Here is a 14,851-nt window from a genome sequence, read left to right on the forward strand (position 1 = left end):
CTAACCCTAACCCTAACCCTAACCCTAACCCTAACCCTAACCCTAACCCTAACCCTAACCCTAACCCTAACCCTAACCCTAACCCTAATACGCTACTTTTTTTTTTTTTACTTATACGTAACTTAGCTTTTACTAAGCTACTACTAAGTAGAATAATTATAGTTATAGTAGAGTTACTAGCTATATATAAAAAAGATAGACTAGGTTTTAGATTATATATAAAAGTAAATAGTATTCTTACTATAGACTGCTATTAGATTCTGCTATTAAATTTTGCTATTAGATGTTAGAATTAGCTATTAGATTTTGCTATTAGATTCTGCTGTTAGATTCTACTATTAGATTTTGCTATTAGATATTAGAATTAGCTATTAGATATTAGAATTAGCTGTTAGATTTTGCTATTAAATAGTAGAATTTGCTATTAGATTTTGCTATTAGATATTAAAATTAGCTATTAAATATTAGAATTAGCTGTTAGATTTTGCTATTAAATCTTACTAGCAGATTTTGCTGTTAGATTCTGCTGTTAGATTCTGCTATCAGATTTTACTATTAGATATTAGAATTAGCTGTTAGATATTAGAATTAGCTGTCGGATTTTGCTGTTAGATTTCTGACGCACGGGCTAAGTTTTCGAGGATTTGACAGCAAAATCCGCGATCCTAATAGGTATAGCGCCTACTCCCTCGACGGCAAATGTGGCTCTGCGACCGGTGACAAGAAGTGCGGAGGCAAATGGGGTGATTGCTGCGGCAAGAGTACGAGTACGTGCGGCACGGGATCGAACTTCTGCGGCACTGGCAACTGTCAGTATGGAAATTGCACCTTCACGCCACCCACCGCAGCCCCTGGAGGAGCGTCGCCGTTGCCGTTCTACTACTATGGAAACACCACGGACGGATTGTGCGGCCCTGCTAATGACAACAAAGTCTGCAACGTCGCCTGGGGATTTTGTTGCGCGAGTACGGGCAAGTGTGGCATGGGAGCTGGATTCTGCGGTACCGGTTGCATGTCGGGATATGGAAACTGCACAGTCGCCGTGGTTGCTCCAACGCCAAAGCCAGGCGATGTGAGCCCTGGTGAGTCTTGCTACGGTTGCTTTCGTATTCCAGTATCTTGCTAATCACGTTTAGATGGCACCTGTGGAGGGCAGAACGGCTTTGTATGCAAAGGCTCACCGCAAGGTGACTGTTGCTCGAGTTTTGGCTTCTGCGGCAGTACTGATGGACACTGTAAAGCTGGGTGCCAAAGTAAATTCGGTACCTGCACCGGCGGTAACGTCTCTCCGGACGGCTCATGCGGTGGCACGACTGGGTATACCTGCGCTGGCAGTACCTTTGGAACTTGCTGCTCGAAGTACGGAAGTTGCGGCACTACTACTGATCACTGTCAGGCTGGATGCCAAAGCCAATTCGGAACTTGCACTGGGAACAGCAAAGTCTCACCTGATGGCTCATGCGGCGGTACTAACGGCTATGCGTGTGCTGGTGGTATCTTTGGAAACTGCTGTTCGAAATACGGTAGTTGCGGGTCTACCACTGACCATTGTTGTACCGGATGCCAGAGCACGTTTGGCACTTGCTCTGGGGGTAGCAAAATCTCACCTGACGCAAGCTGTGGAGGCTCGAACGGCTACACGTGCAAAGGAAGTGCTTTCGGGGATTGCTGTTCTGCTTCCGGATATTGTGGCAGCACGACGGCGTTTTGTTCGGCTGGTTGCCAGGCTTCTTTTGGTACATGCCCGACCGGCAGCGACAAGATCTCAACGGACGGTAATTGCGGAGGCTCCAAGGGACAAACTTGTACGGGAAGTACGTTCGGAAACTGCTGTTCCAGCTTCGGTAGCTGCGGTAGTACGACTGGACACTGCACCACTGGGTGTCAGAGCGCCTTTGGATTGTGCACGACGTCGAGTACCAACCCAGGCGGCGTTTTCCCGGACAGTACATGCGGAGGGTCCAAAAAATACAGTAAGTTTGCTCTGATCGAACGACGAGATAGGCCTTGGAACCCTGACTCACTTTTGATAGCTTGCGCAAAATCGGCCTTCAGTGGTGGTTGTTCTTCTACTGGAAGGTAAGTCACAGATCTTCCTGTTCAAAATTGACCGAGAGCTGATCAAATACAGTTGCGGATCCACAGTAAACCACTGCGCCCAGGGCTGGTAAGTGGTTGCTAGTTTTCTCTGTCACCCATTACTTTCCCTTTCCATGTTGTGGACACAAAGCTAACATGATTCCAGCCAAACTTCGTTCTCCAACTCTTGCATGACTGGAAAGATCCCCACGCTCGATGGCAGCTGTGGTCCGAAGAACAGTGGGATGACTTGTGCCACTGGGCCCTTCAATGGCCAATGTTGCGGTGCGTCTGGTTTCTACGGCACAACGTCGGCGCATTGCGGTACTGGATGTAACGCCGGATATAGCAAATGTAATTGATCTAGGTATATTGTGAAAACCGTAGGGGAACAATCCAATAGTGTACCTCTCTTTCACTTGCGTATTAGTGATGGCCGAAAGATGTGCATCTGACGGACTGTCAGTCTTGCCTATTATCTATGCTGACAGTGCGTTCCGAAGCCTCCTGCGGAGGCACCTACACTCCCTAGCATTGCGGCACCTCGTAATAGTATACATGCGCTGCAGTTAAATGTGAAGCATACGTAGTTGTGGATACTTAGTGGCTGGGTGCATGTTATAAGTGTTGATTGGTGGTGGAAGGTTGGCGAGGTTTGTAGTTTAATCGAGAACGATGTAGGTTATAATGGTCTATATAACGGAGAGCAAGCTGAAGTGCGCGATATCGAAGCTACAATTTTCGCAAGCGAGGAGGCTAAAATGAAAACGAGGGAGACGTTGGAGGAGATAGAGAGACAATACCCGATGCTCATGAAGGACCCGTGGGTGAGAGGTTGAGTGACGTGAGGTAGTGGCAGAAACTTCGCTGGTATGCCGCATTCACGGGACAAGGATTACCAAGGCAGATGAAAGATCTGTAGTATTAATACAACCAGGGTTTGAAGCCAGAAAGTTTAGTCTATATGTTCGCAAAATGTAGAATCGCACTCTATATCGCACCCGCGGCACCAGGGAAGGCGTTGAACAGGGTTCGGTCGTACTTGACAAGTTCAGGGCATCCAAGCTCTGCAATGATCGGGTCTAGAACAGAGGCCAACTTTTGCACAGCGACCAAGACGTTGCCAAGTAATCCGCGGAGAACGTCAGGAGCACCAACGCTAGCTGCCTGAAATGCGAGGCACATTAGGTTGTTTCCCTCAAGGAGTGTCTGTGCATTGAAGACGTTGCCTGAAGATCGGTGTGCAAAGTCAGTATTTGTCTCACATGAACTTTGTACAAAAATATTACTTGCCTGTCAAGTCGTCGACATCGACTCCAGTGAACGTGTTTGGCTGGCCGGTGTTTCCACCAAACCGGTAAAATTCGGGGTGTTGTAGTTCAATTGAAACGGCTTCAGCAGCGAACGCTGCGATGCTGTAATCGTCACCGATAACGCGGCGGTACCACTATGGGCATTAGCGTATGCAAGCAGATAGTGTCACGATGGGTACTCACGTTTTCGGGAATCTTCTCTTGCCCACGAGCCCACTTGTAATTACCCTTCTCTCCGGTAACACCCTGGAACGACATGAGCGTCTTAGCATCGAGATAACCCTCAGGGTTCTCAGCAGTGTGGTTGGCGAAGAAACGGTAGGTGAATTGATACGTGGCGGGGTTCAACGCGAGGGCCTGTAGCGGGCCTGAGAAGTAATGACCATTCGTAGCGATTGAGTGCCTTGTGCGATCAAGGCGGAACTGGGTTATAACGGAGGGGTCAATGCCGTTCTTGCCAAGAGGCATAGAGAGGAGCTGCTCGAAATAGCTCAAGTTGAGGGATACGGGGTCGCCACTACGGGTAATGAGTTAAGCTGGCCATGCAACAAGGGAGAGAAAGCTGGGTAGCATACGTTGAGTACAAGTCCGATCGGGTGGGTGATCCATCAACCTCGAAGCGGTTGTGTGACGCACTAAGGCCTTGTGGTTCACCGAGAAGGCCGAGTGATGAGGTAAGACCACCTAGGAGCCCGCCTGACTTGGGTTTACCTCCGATCGAAAAAGAGGTGAGATCACCTGCCATGACGGCGGAGTAGACTGCTAGAAATCCTGATAGATCTAGGCCCATACCAAACACTGACATTGTTAGCACTCTGCAGATAAGAGACTAAAGGCACACAAACCCTCATTGGCGGCCGTAGTCATTTGTGTGATTGTAGAGATGCCATTCCGGGGAATGTAACCGTGGTTTGCCAAAACATTGATACCAGGGCAAGGTCCACGGAGATCATTAGGGCCTGGCGCAATCTGGTAACGAAGCCATCAGCGAATGCGATTCCATGTCGCGCATACCAATAGCGCTACTCACGTATCTGTGATCACCAGTAGTACTGATGCGCTGAGCCTCTGCATCGAATGCACGTTTGACGTGGGCACCCGATCGCTTGCTCTCTAAATCTCTTGCAATCCTCTCCGTCAGAGCAGTGATTTCCGCAAGGGTCGCGTCACTGATGTCACCTTTGAGCATGCTCGCAGGAAAGGCGAAGGTCGCCAAGGAGAAGAGAGTCGCGCCGCATAGTACTGAGACCTTCATGTTTGCGGAAACAATCTCAGATGTGAAGGAGTGTGAAGAAAGGATGAGAAGTAAAAGCGAGAAATGTCCGGTCGGCGAGAGGTAGAAATTGTTCAACTTTCATAGTGGCAAATGAGTGCTGCGTACACGTGAGGCGCTATGATTCTCATCCAAATGTCGCCGACAGAGATGCCAATCTGGGGTCAGGTACCCTTCAGCACAGTCCTTACAACCCGGTTTACTTGCTCGGAATTGTAGAGGGGAGGGCCTGGGTCAGAGTGATCGACATGTGTGCTTTCTCGGCGCGGGTTGCGATTGGGCCAAATCTATAAGGGTTTGCAGATCTTCGCGCGGTGCCTTCCGTGCAAGGGCTTAAAACAACCGCGATCCGCTCGCGCCAGCCACAGGGTTCAGTCCGTTCCTGAATCTGCTGGATCTAGCGACTCGGGTCAGGGAGATCTGCTGGATCTAGTGACTCGGGTCAGGGAGAATATTGCGCCCCAGCGTCATGGTTCGACCGTCGAGGCTTTTGTTGCGGGCCCTTGTGGCTCGTCACGGTGCCTAGCATCTCTCTCTTTCTCTCTGTTCTGGCAGCAACGCAGAAGCTGGAATTAAAGTTTAGAACACCAACCCGGCTTGCCACAAGTCTGGACCCCTAACCCACGCACTACAACGTCGCAACAAAAGAATAAGAACAACTTGACAGATACAAAACCAGGGTGCGAGTACTACTGCATTTTTACAGCTCGGAAATTTGTACGTTGTCATACTATTATAAGGGTGACCACGATTAGCTTATATCCCATCTCCGCGTTCCTGCGAGAGCTCTCTGTATACCCGCCGGCAATTATCGATCGGGCCAAGACGTTTCCGAAATTAGCGCTTCTGGTCTAGCGGACATGATCTGTCCAGCGCTGATCTGCTGACTAGGCTGTTGTTTATGCTACCAACGTGCAGGAACAGTCGCACATACTGCCACAAGTGGACTGACAGATGGACTACTACTACTGCGTCTATTCCAGCCCAAAATGATCTCAATTTCTGATTATGCAGGCTGCCTTACCCGCCGCGGACTTCTTAGTAGAGGCGTATGCCAGTTCAAACGTCGCGCACAGAAGCCCGCACTGCATGATTGGCGACGAACGACGCCTTCATTAACGTCGCCCAACAGCCCGGCCAATGTTGCAACTTGCCCGATGCCTACGTACAGTTCTAAGCGTCCCCACAGCCATCTGGCAACGCTTACTCTTCAGAACTGCTGTCGCACTGTTCTAGTTTGCATTATGGGACACGGCTTCTCAGCCGAGTACCCACTACTCAAGGAAAAGGGTGAACACCGGCCACTATCGACGCGGATGACATCCATCCGCAACCCTATCCTCAACCCTCTCCTCAACGCCGTTGGATATAAACTTGATCCTTGTCCCACGTCAGCATCGTACTGTCATGACCGCTCTTGGATTCTGATATAGCGCTAAGGAGCATATCCTTCAATTCCTTCTCCTTCTCGCCGTTCTTGAATCCAAACCAAATGAGCGGCATCGAGAACTGGGTTAGCAACCCGAAAGAGACCCATGGACCACTCATGTCCGTGGTCACCTGGTCGCTGCTCTCCGTCGCTGCTGCCTTTCTATTCCCTCGGCTTTATATTCGATGGCGCCAAGGCAAGCTGTGGCTAGACGACTGCACACTTGTCGTCGCTTGGGTAAGTGTCAGAACATCTCGATGCAAGTAGCAGTTCGCTTATACGATAAAGATCTTACTTCTGGTCCAAGTTTCCATCAACCAAGTGTCTATCAATATGGGCTACGGAGGACATACACTTGACCGTAAGACACCAAAGCAGAGTCTTGGATTTCACACCTCAGATCGCTAATCTTTACGCTAGTCGACTTGCGCAATCTTGATAAGATGATGTATATCGGCGCAGCAGAATTAACGATATACACCATCGCGATCGCCCTGAGCAAGATCTCTTTCGGACTTACTTTGCTTCGGCTGACGGACGGATGGGTCAGACTCTACGTCTACTTTGCAATATCTACCCTAGCGATCTTTGCAATCCCTGCTACCATCATACCATGGGTACAATGCAAACCGCTAGCCAAAACTTTTGTGGACTTCATACCGGGCGAGTGCATCAACAAGCAACCCTCTGTTGTGTATGGGCGTTTCCAAGCTGGTAAGCAAACAGCTCTCAAGTCAATACCTCCATTCCCTTGCTGACTTGCGATGCGACGTAGTGTGGTCAGCACTTATGGATCTTTCTCTTGCTGTGTTGCCGTGGAAGATCCTTTGGAAGCTGCAAATGCGTACCGCAGAGAAGATCGGTGCATGTGTCGCCATGAGTCTGGGAATACTGTGAGTTCATGCATTGCTTGATCGAATAGCAGACTGAGCTGACTTGACCGAAGAGCCGGAGTCACGTCGATTGTCAGATCCACATACATCGCGAAATTGACTACACAGGATGTATCATGTAAGACATTCCAAGATATGTACGGGTCCTTGCTAACAGGTACAGATGAATCATACAATGCTATCATATGGGCAGTGGCAGAGTGCTCCATGGCCATCGTCGCTACCTCAATTCCTGTACTTCGCGTCGTCCTCAAGCATGCGGTCAACTCTGCGCTCGAAGGCTACACAGGCTCGAGTAGAACCAAATCACGAACCAAATCACGATCGTACCCTTCCAAAGCTACGAGTTCGGGAAACCCAATGAGCACAAGACAATCGAGCAAGAAGACGCCAGACATAACGGTCAGTGGAGAATGTGGAGATTCTGTAAAGGAAGTGTTTGGACGTGGATCACAAGGGAACTACGTACAGCTGGATGATCTCGCTGTCGACGAAGAGACTGGGCGCATCACTGCTTCGTCTCCAGAATCTCTGCCAGACCATGCCGAGCGCCATGTACCCAATTGGCACGTATGAGGTCGATATGCCTCTTTAAAAATATAGAAGGACAGGAATAGAGGTTAGAAGGCGTGCAGCTTTGTTGATACACAAGGTCTATGAACACATGATCATCATCACAGTCCTTACCTCTTTACTCGCACCCGATATCTTCCAAGTCGCCATGGTGTGTCAAGTTAGCTGGGAGATGGAAAGCTGACAGAAGTACGAGTTACCCTCTACTCTTGTCACGCGACGATGCATAGTAAGTATTGGAAGGCTAAGGCACTCCGTTTCATCGATTGCAAGCACCACCAGTGCGAGGTCCCATAGACATGTGTCTGCCTAGTGATCTGTGTGCCGATGTTTGGGGACCAGAAACGGCTATCGTCTATGCCCAGACGACGCGAACGCTTCAAATGGCTGTAAGGCGCGATTGGTATGCAGGGCTCGAAGGAGAGCGCCGCTGCAGTGACTGTATGTGTTGAGAATAGCAGGCGACTGCATTAGGAAGTTGCGCAAGCGTAGCAAGCTGGAAGCCTCTTTTTGAGGCCATGTGCCCGCCAACACGATCAATTGATGCGAGAGCCGCATGTACCAGCATGATGACAGGACGATCATAAGAGCTTCTTGTTCATAGGTAGGTGATTAGACTAATCAATTCTATCGCAGTGCGGCTGGTCTATGCTGGAATCATGTCAAAAACGCTTGTTGCATGGCGTTGCCCGACGATGAGTGTGGGGGGTTACCTCGTCTGTGTCTTTCAGCCGAGCCACGCAACGGTCACACACGCCCTGCAGCGACGTCCAATAAAGTCAAAGATTTCCACAGGAAGCGCAGGCAAAGATCGGTTTATTCACCTGATCGTAGGAGCAGTCTGTATTCTAGGGCTGTATCAGGCACTGGAGAATCGGCGGAATGGTGTTGCGCAGACGCGTCGCGGTACCTACGTGTTGTACGGTGGCCTGCCGCTAACCTCAAGCGGCGAAGTGGGGCGATGGGCCGATGCCTTGCAAGTGGACCTGTCACCCCACGAACCATCGAAGATACGATGAGCCAGATGGCCAAAGGGGTTATCACAACGACAGATACTGGTTGTGCTTGTTCCAGAATGAGGTCGGCCCCTATGCCGGCGATGTAGGCTTCGATCAGCGATTCGAGAGACGCATGCTAAGTTCTCCGACCAATTGTACTGCTCGTCTATTCAGCCGTACGTATATTTATCCAAGCGATACCTGCTTTCACTAGAATCTATAACCACGAAGGAGCACGATGTTCAGCAGAGAAAGAATGTATAATCGTGCATCGGCGGCCTGTAGTTCTTGTGATCTAGGATTCGGTTTTCATGACATCATATAAACGTGTCAGGTAGCATCATCTTCCTCTATGTACTGTATCATCCAAGATAATACGATACGACAACTCTTTCGGTTTCAGCGATCGACAGGTCATACAAAGCCAGCTCTTTTAGTGTTGCTTTCATTCCCAGACGGTCGAACCTGCTTTTGGCCTCATGCAGGATAGAGCAGCTGAAAGCGCTAGCGTTCCGCGTGTTCATGTCACTCAAATTCAGCCGCAGCTGAGCAGATTTGCAACAGCACTATTTACTAAGTTGTTCTGTGTTCGATCATGTACCTACGCCAGAATGCCCTACTCTTGATACCTATTTTACGATACAACAACATTCACTTCCCACTGTCGTCTCGTTGCTCAGTTTCAGACCACGTTGAATAGAACACAAAGTCTCGAGACTTTCAGAGATTCCAATGGCGATACCAACTCTCGACATCGCTGGCGTGGTCGGCACTTGGGTTGCCGCCGGCCTTGCCGTCATCGCCTTGTTCGGTGTCGTTGGGCCTATCCTGGTTTTGCGTGCATCTAGAACAGAACGGCACAAAGCGATAGTCGGCATCGGACCACGAAATCGTGGCTAGGTGTCCAAGGGGATCCATGTCTGGCCTGGCGTGCGCCTGGCGCAAAGGGTCCGCGCGCCACGGATTGACATAGCTCGGAAGTTCAAGGATAAGGAGTGGATCGAATTCGACTCGAAACAGATGAAACCTGACAATAGCAAAGGATTGGAGTCATCTGCATCTTGGGTATCTTTTGGAGCGTTTCTGGAAGGTTACGCCGTCGAATCTGAGGCGAACAGCGACATTGCGGTCAGCAGTAGTTTGGCCTTTTTACCCGTTAGCAAAGCGTTCCTGATGACTTTTGCTCTTGTGGGGCGTTTTTCTGACGAGCCAAATAGAAGGCGCAAGATCAAAGGAGATGGGGCTAGGACGTGGGATAGACGCAATGTCAGAAGATACATAAAGTATGATTTCGAGCTCGGGCCACGACACGGTCGTCGACTGATCACAGAACTTCATGATTTGACTGGAACTTTGAGTTTCCAGATGCTGGATGAGGATAATCTTGAACCTGTTGCTGGCGAGGTTGTCAAATCGTCATGGTCGGTTGCCTTTGACGGGGAGTCCACCCTGGAGCCGCTTGAGATTCCTCCGAACCCCATCAGTCTTGAGGACATTGCTATGCTGTCTTTGGGCTTTCTACCCTTTTGTGGAGACAATTATATCAACTTTCTTGACCCATTAGAAGACGACGATGGCAGGGGCGAGGATCGTGATACCGACGAGACCAATCAGGTTGCAAAAGGATATACGAGATACACAAGAATAGTCTCAGGCACAAGGAGAATAGAAAGGGATGACGGAGACCATGATGACGTTTCAGACCATCTTCGGCCAGTAGGCAGGGCAAAAACGCCCGCACGCTTCAAGTCCATCATCGATCCGAACGAGCCACCAATCACGGTCATTGCATATCAGCTACGGGACATCATCTTGGTTGAAGCGAAAATCTTAGCACATTTGCCCCTACAAGAAAATGCTAAGTATTTCGCACTTTTTGAAATGGGACTCGACGGAAGGACTCAATCAGAACTACAAAGGTTATCTGACCATACTTTTGTGCCAGCCGCCGCATCCTGGGTTCGACTAGATGTACCATCTTATGCACAAAACAACTCCCGTAAGTAATACTATATCAGGCGTGTAGACGCCCAGCGAATCGCCCTGAGTTTGCTCAATATACCTTGGCACCCCGAGGGATATCTTTTACCTGGCGTCGTAAACAAACACAGTCGAGCCAAAGTGGTGTACCGGTTAGGTTCAATCTCTGGAAGAACACGTCCATTTCTCATTCGCCTTCGGGCAGGGGTTTCAGCATTGGATCTTAGTTCCAAAGATCCTGTGCAGCCATGAAGCTCATCGTGATTGGCTTGCAGCGGACGGAGTCAGAAAAGGACGGAGGAACGATGTTGTAGAAGACGAGCACATCGTATGAAGCCATTTGAACAAGGATCTGCTTGAAAAGACAGAGATTGACCCAAAGATCTTAGAGGTTGGTAAGGCCTTGGTGGACCGGATGTCTGTTGATATTGTTGCGTGATAAGCGATCATATCACAGATACTTTATCGTGTTTCATAGAAAGATCCTTGACTGAGGAATGCAATATCAAGTCTACTCAGATGTCACTATTGGAGTCGTGATAGCGCGATGCGAGTGCTGGCACATACTTATTTACAGGAAGTTCTAATGTACGTTGCATCTCAGGCCGTGCGAAGCTTCAGCAAGCGTGCATAACACTCTAGTGAAAGGATCATGTCACACGACTGACTAAAGCTGTTGTCTGAAGCAGGATGCTTAGATACCTTATGCTCTTAGTGAACTAGCGGTGCGACATTTAAGACCCCTATGCTAGATAACATTTTAGAAAGGTGTGTTCCCTATAGAGCCTAGCAGTCGCTAGCAGTGTAGAGATGCATGATGTGCTGTGCTTACCTGCATATGTTAGCACAAATCATGTGCGTGGTACAGTGTGCAGTTTTGGATAGTCCAGAAAAAGTAACTAACAAGACGCATGCGAAGTACAGCGAAGGTGACACACCGTATGCCCCTCGTATAGTTTTAGTAAAGTCTGAGCAGAATCGGGTGATAAGCTAATTCCTTGACTCGGGAGCCAACGGGAAGATCCGGAATCGCGGGGATGTTTGAATATTTGTTATTGCTAACTTTGATGCCAGAATCATCTGACCGATAACTCGATTCTACCTAGCGTTCGTGGTTCCATCTTACATATTAAGGCAGGGGAAGCTTCGAAAAAAGGAGTAACACATCAACGAAACCCTGAACTCAGAAAACTTTCCACAAATGCGATCATGGCTAACAGTTCAAATGTCCTCGTCACAACAAAGCCATTGATGGCAGTTCCCGATGGTCTCCTAAAGCAGACAGCTGCTGAGGAAAGCACGACAAAAGGGTTGCAGAATGCCGAATATTCGTATGCAAGCCCTGCCACAGTTTCGAGTATCATAGGAGGACTGATTGGCTTTGCCCCGATCACTTCACCGAATGACATCATAGCTCAGGTTGCCATACGCGCAAAAGCCATTGCAAACGATTACGAACCCATCTGGTTCGTCAACTTCCCGCCCAGCCTTCCATCTTCGGAAAAGGTTGTCTTAGAGGAATACATGCAGGAAGTCTTGCATTTTCGAAGCTGGTCTAGCTTGAAGTGGTGGGCAGAAGTGTTTACCAAGATACCCTCCAACGGAGATGTAACGGTTCAGATCCAACAGAGCAGCGAGTTCGCCAGGATAGCTTACAGAGATATGATAGACATGCCTTGGTGAGTGAACTACCAGACTGTCTCAGCACTAGGCTCTCTTGTGTCTGCTAACGAGATTTGCATTGAAGGTTAGAACTCACAAAATCACAAACAACCTACTCGGGTAGCTTCCAATGTTCCCTATCCTCACTGCACTCTGAACTCATAATGAGGACCATGTTGTCATGGGCCCTGATGGACATGAATACGTTGATTGCACTGGAACCTGTTTTGATGCGCATTGTATCTTCTGCCTCAAGCGGTGTCATGGGGTCATACTATCGAGACGTCAGATCCTTGCTTAGCGAGAAGTACGATGCGATATAAGTTACATGTACTATGAAGCGCAATTCATGATGGATAGATGGAAATCGTATTCTGCTTCTGTCGACAAAGAGCAGAAGGAAGCTTGTCAAGACTTTGTTGAGCGTCAGACTGTCGACATTTCTCCTTGAGGAACATCTGTAGATAGTCTACCCAAGGAAGTCTCTCACTCATTAGACGCAGAAGAATAAATAGGTTGTAATCATGTAAGGTCAATCCCGGGGTCGCGGGACGCACGGTGTCATGGGACAAAACATGGGTACTTCGACTTTAGGAGACGATGGTCCTTCCGTAAAAGCTAATAATCACGGTACTTGTACCGGAATAATTTCCACACCTTCTCATGATACTCTGCACCTATCTGATCTGGAAAATTACAATCGCATTGATATATTTTAATTTAGCTAGAAAATTACTTATAGCTAGCGCTATAAGATTCCTAGCTACTAATATTTTATAGAGAAAAGATAACTCTAAATTAAAGTTAAAGTACCTACTACCTCTATCGCAACGTAGGGGTCTCTCGCTATACAAAGAAGAAAGTTACTTCTCTGTTTTTACTTCTAAAAGAAATTGCTATACGCTTAGCATTCTATTTAATCTAGGTTGTTAGGCGCTTATGTCCTTAATACAAACGTTGCTGCCTACCTTATCGTAAACAGGGCTTAGGCGGCTAGCCGACCAGTAAGGGGACGGCATCACAGAGCACTGCCACCTTTGCGTTTCGTCAATTCTGCCTCGTCCTCAACAAACAGGGCACTGCCACCTTTGCTCTTCCTCAACTTGCCTCGCCCTCAACAGCAATCAATGTTAGATAAGAGTCGCTTCGGCTGAACTACGTAGTGCTCCGTGTAATCTGAATATTGCCACCTAAGTGAACCTTGAATCCCTGCATCACCGCATCGCCGCATCACAAGCTGAGACAGCTGCACGTATAATGACGTCAAGTTCCGCGTATGATGCGAAGAATTCCCCAGAACGACTTCGTCAACGAATTGTTAACCCAGCCTATTGCATGCCTGGTAAGTCAAAGTATCTAAAGTAGGTGACAATCTGGTGTTTTCTAACGCGGTATAGGGTTGAAGACTCCAAGGATTGTGATATCTAACCAATATGGACCTGGACCTGCACTTAAACCAGCCCTGGTCTCTCTCGCACGGACTTTGGCTCTGTTCGACCTTCAACTCGTCAAGCGTGTCCAAAAGTTCCACCAAAAACCATCTTCATCTATGGATGAAACCCGCAAAGTTGAAGTTCTTCGTTTGCTAGAAGATTGTAACGATGTCAGACAGCAGTGGAGAGACATCGACTCAGGCAAATGTCAATTCAGCGAGCTGTACATGACGAATGATCTGTTGGTTCCGATATGGAAGGAAGGCTTGCGCATTATCAAAGAGGTCATTGGAAGTAAAAAAGTTTCCAGCGAACAGTCAAACAAGCGGAATGTCTTTGCGGGTATTCTGTTAGATTACGAGAGTCAAGCAGGGCGCCTGCAGGAACAAATGGTTCATGCCGCTGGTCAGGGTCTCTTCGATCCAGTCTTTTTGAACCCAATTCAAGAGCGCTGGCTGCGGCTGGACGAGACTATAGATCTACATTATAGATTGTGTAATCACGATGCTGACGAGGAGTTCAGTTTTCGTCGTCAGTCACCCACATGGTAAGTTGCTGATGCAGAATTCAGATATCACATAGGATGCGAACGTTGATTATGTTTTAGGCTTGAAGTTCAAAGCTTAGTACAGAAGGAGGCTAGAGAGGGAAAAGATCGCAAAGAGCTTATGCAAAACCAAATTGCTGACAGGTCCTGGAACACAGCTGAGCCTGATAGAACAGCCGGGTCAAAGAACGTGCGAGCTTCTATTTCAGCGCTAGTAGTCTGCAGCTGTGCTATAGCTCCCATTCCGCTGTTCTGTTTTGGATACACTGATTCACATCATCTCCGAGGGACAACAAACGATGCAGATTTCTGGTTCCTCATTGCAGCCACGTTGACCCAACTTCAAGGGCTAGCAGTTTCTGCACTTCTTGAACGGAGTCGTGGCTGCCTCCCAAAATGGCGCTGGGTTATTCCTGCTGCATTTGCAGGAGCTTGTTCTATCGTGGCAATCCCCCTCTACCTTTACATACCAACAGAGTGGAGCTCTCTTTTCTCTCTAGTTGCGGGAATAATCCAAGCCTTCTTGGTATCGCAATTCTTTCTTTTCTAGGTGTCCACAACTGGGAAATCCTAGTAGCCCTCAGAAAGAATGGATTGCATTCAAGAAAAGAGAGGGAGCTAACTGTGACAGCGTGAACATCAAAGGAGTCTTAGGAGAGAGCTCGATAGAA

At 48.4% G+C, this 14,851-nt stretch overlaps 5 protein-coding genes across 5 annotated transcripts; 4 read left to right on the top strand and 1 right to left on the bottom strand.

Annotated features, from left to right (window-relative positions):
• Positions 1–679: 679 nt before the first annotated feature.
• On the top strand, positions 680–2,441 carry GT037_000001 (uncharacterized protein; the record flags this gene model as incomplete). The annotated part of the gene is made up of 5 exons (XM_038925048.1): positions 680–1,082; positions 1,137–1,187; positions 2,034–2,079; positions 2,132–2,167; positions 2,246–2,441. Coding segments are annotated over 5 exons (732 nt in total), but the record flags the coding sequence as incomplete, so codon positions are not given.
• A 628-nt stretch (positions 2,442–3,069) lies between these two features.
• On the bottom strand, positions 3,070–4,647 carry GT037_000002 (cloroperoxidase; the record flags this gene model as incomplete). The annotated part of the gene is made up of 6 exons (XM_038925049.1): positions 3,070–3,349; positions 3,405–3,526; positions 3,576–3,909; positions 3,968–4,190; positions 4,238–4,361; positions 4,423–4,647. The coding sequence occupies 6 exons, from the start codon at positions 4,645–4,647 to the stop codon at positions 3,070–3,072; spliced, it is 1,308 nt and encodes a 435-aa protein (XP_038790905.1).
• A 1,262-nt stretch (positions 4,648–5,909) lies between these two features.
• On the top strand, positions 5,910–7,563 carry GT037_000003 (uncharacterized protein; the record flags this gene model as incomplete). Its single annotated transcript, XM_038925050.1, has 7 exons — positions 5,910–6,055; positions 6,106–6,331; positions 6,383–6,455; positions 6,515–6,808; positions 6,870–6,987; positions 7,041–7,105; positions 7,151–7,563. 7 exons carry the CDS (start codon positions 5,910–5,912, stop codon positions 7,561–7,563), a joined length of 1,335 nt encoding a protein of 444 aa, XP_038790906.1.
• A 1,727-nt stretch (positions 7,564–9,290) lies between these two features.
• Positions 9,291–12,221, top strand: GT037_000004 (uncharacterized protein; the record flags this gene model as incomplete). The annotated part of the gene is made up of 3 exons (XM_038925051.1): positions 9,291–9,396; positions 9,532–10,420; positions 11,759–12,221. The coding sequence occupies 3 exons, from the start codon at positions 9,291–9,293 to the stop codon at positions 12,219–12,221; spliced, it is 1,458 nt and encodes a 485-aa protein (XP_038790907.1).
• Positions 12,222–13,457: 1,236 nt separating this feature from the next.
• Positions 13,458–14,184, top strand: GT037_000005 (uncharacterized protein; the record flags this gene model as incomplete). The annotated part of the gene is made up of 2 exons (XM_038925052.1): positions 13,458–13,542; positions 13,598–14,184. The coding sequence occupies 2 exons, from the start codon at positions 13,458–13,460 to the stop codon at positions 14,182–14,184; spliced, it is 672 nt and encodes a 223-aa protein (XP_038790908.1).
• Positions 14,185–14,851: the final 667 nt, after the last annotated feature.

Source organism: Alternaria burnsii (assembly GCF_013036055.1).
Source record: "Alternaria burnsii strain CBS107.38 chromosome Unknown 705, whole genome shotgun sequence".
NCBI lineage: Eukaryota > Fungi > Ascomycota > Dothideomycetes > Pleosporales > Pleosporaceae > Alternaria > Alternaria burnsii.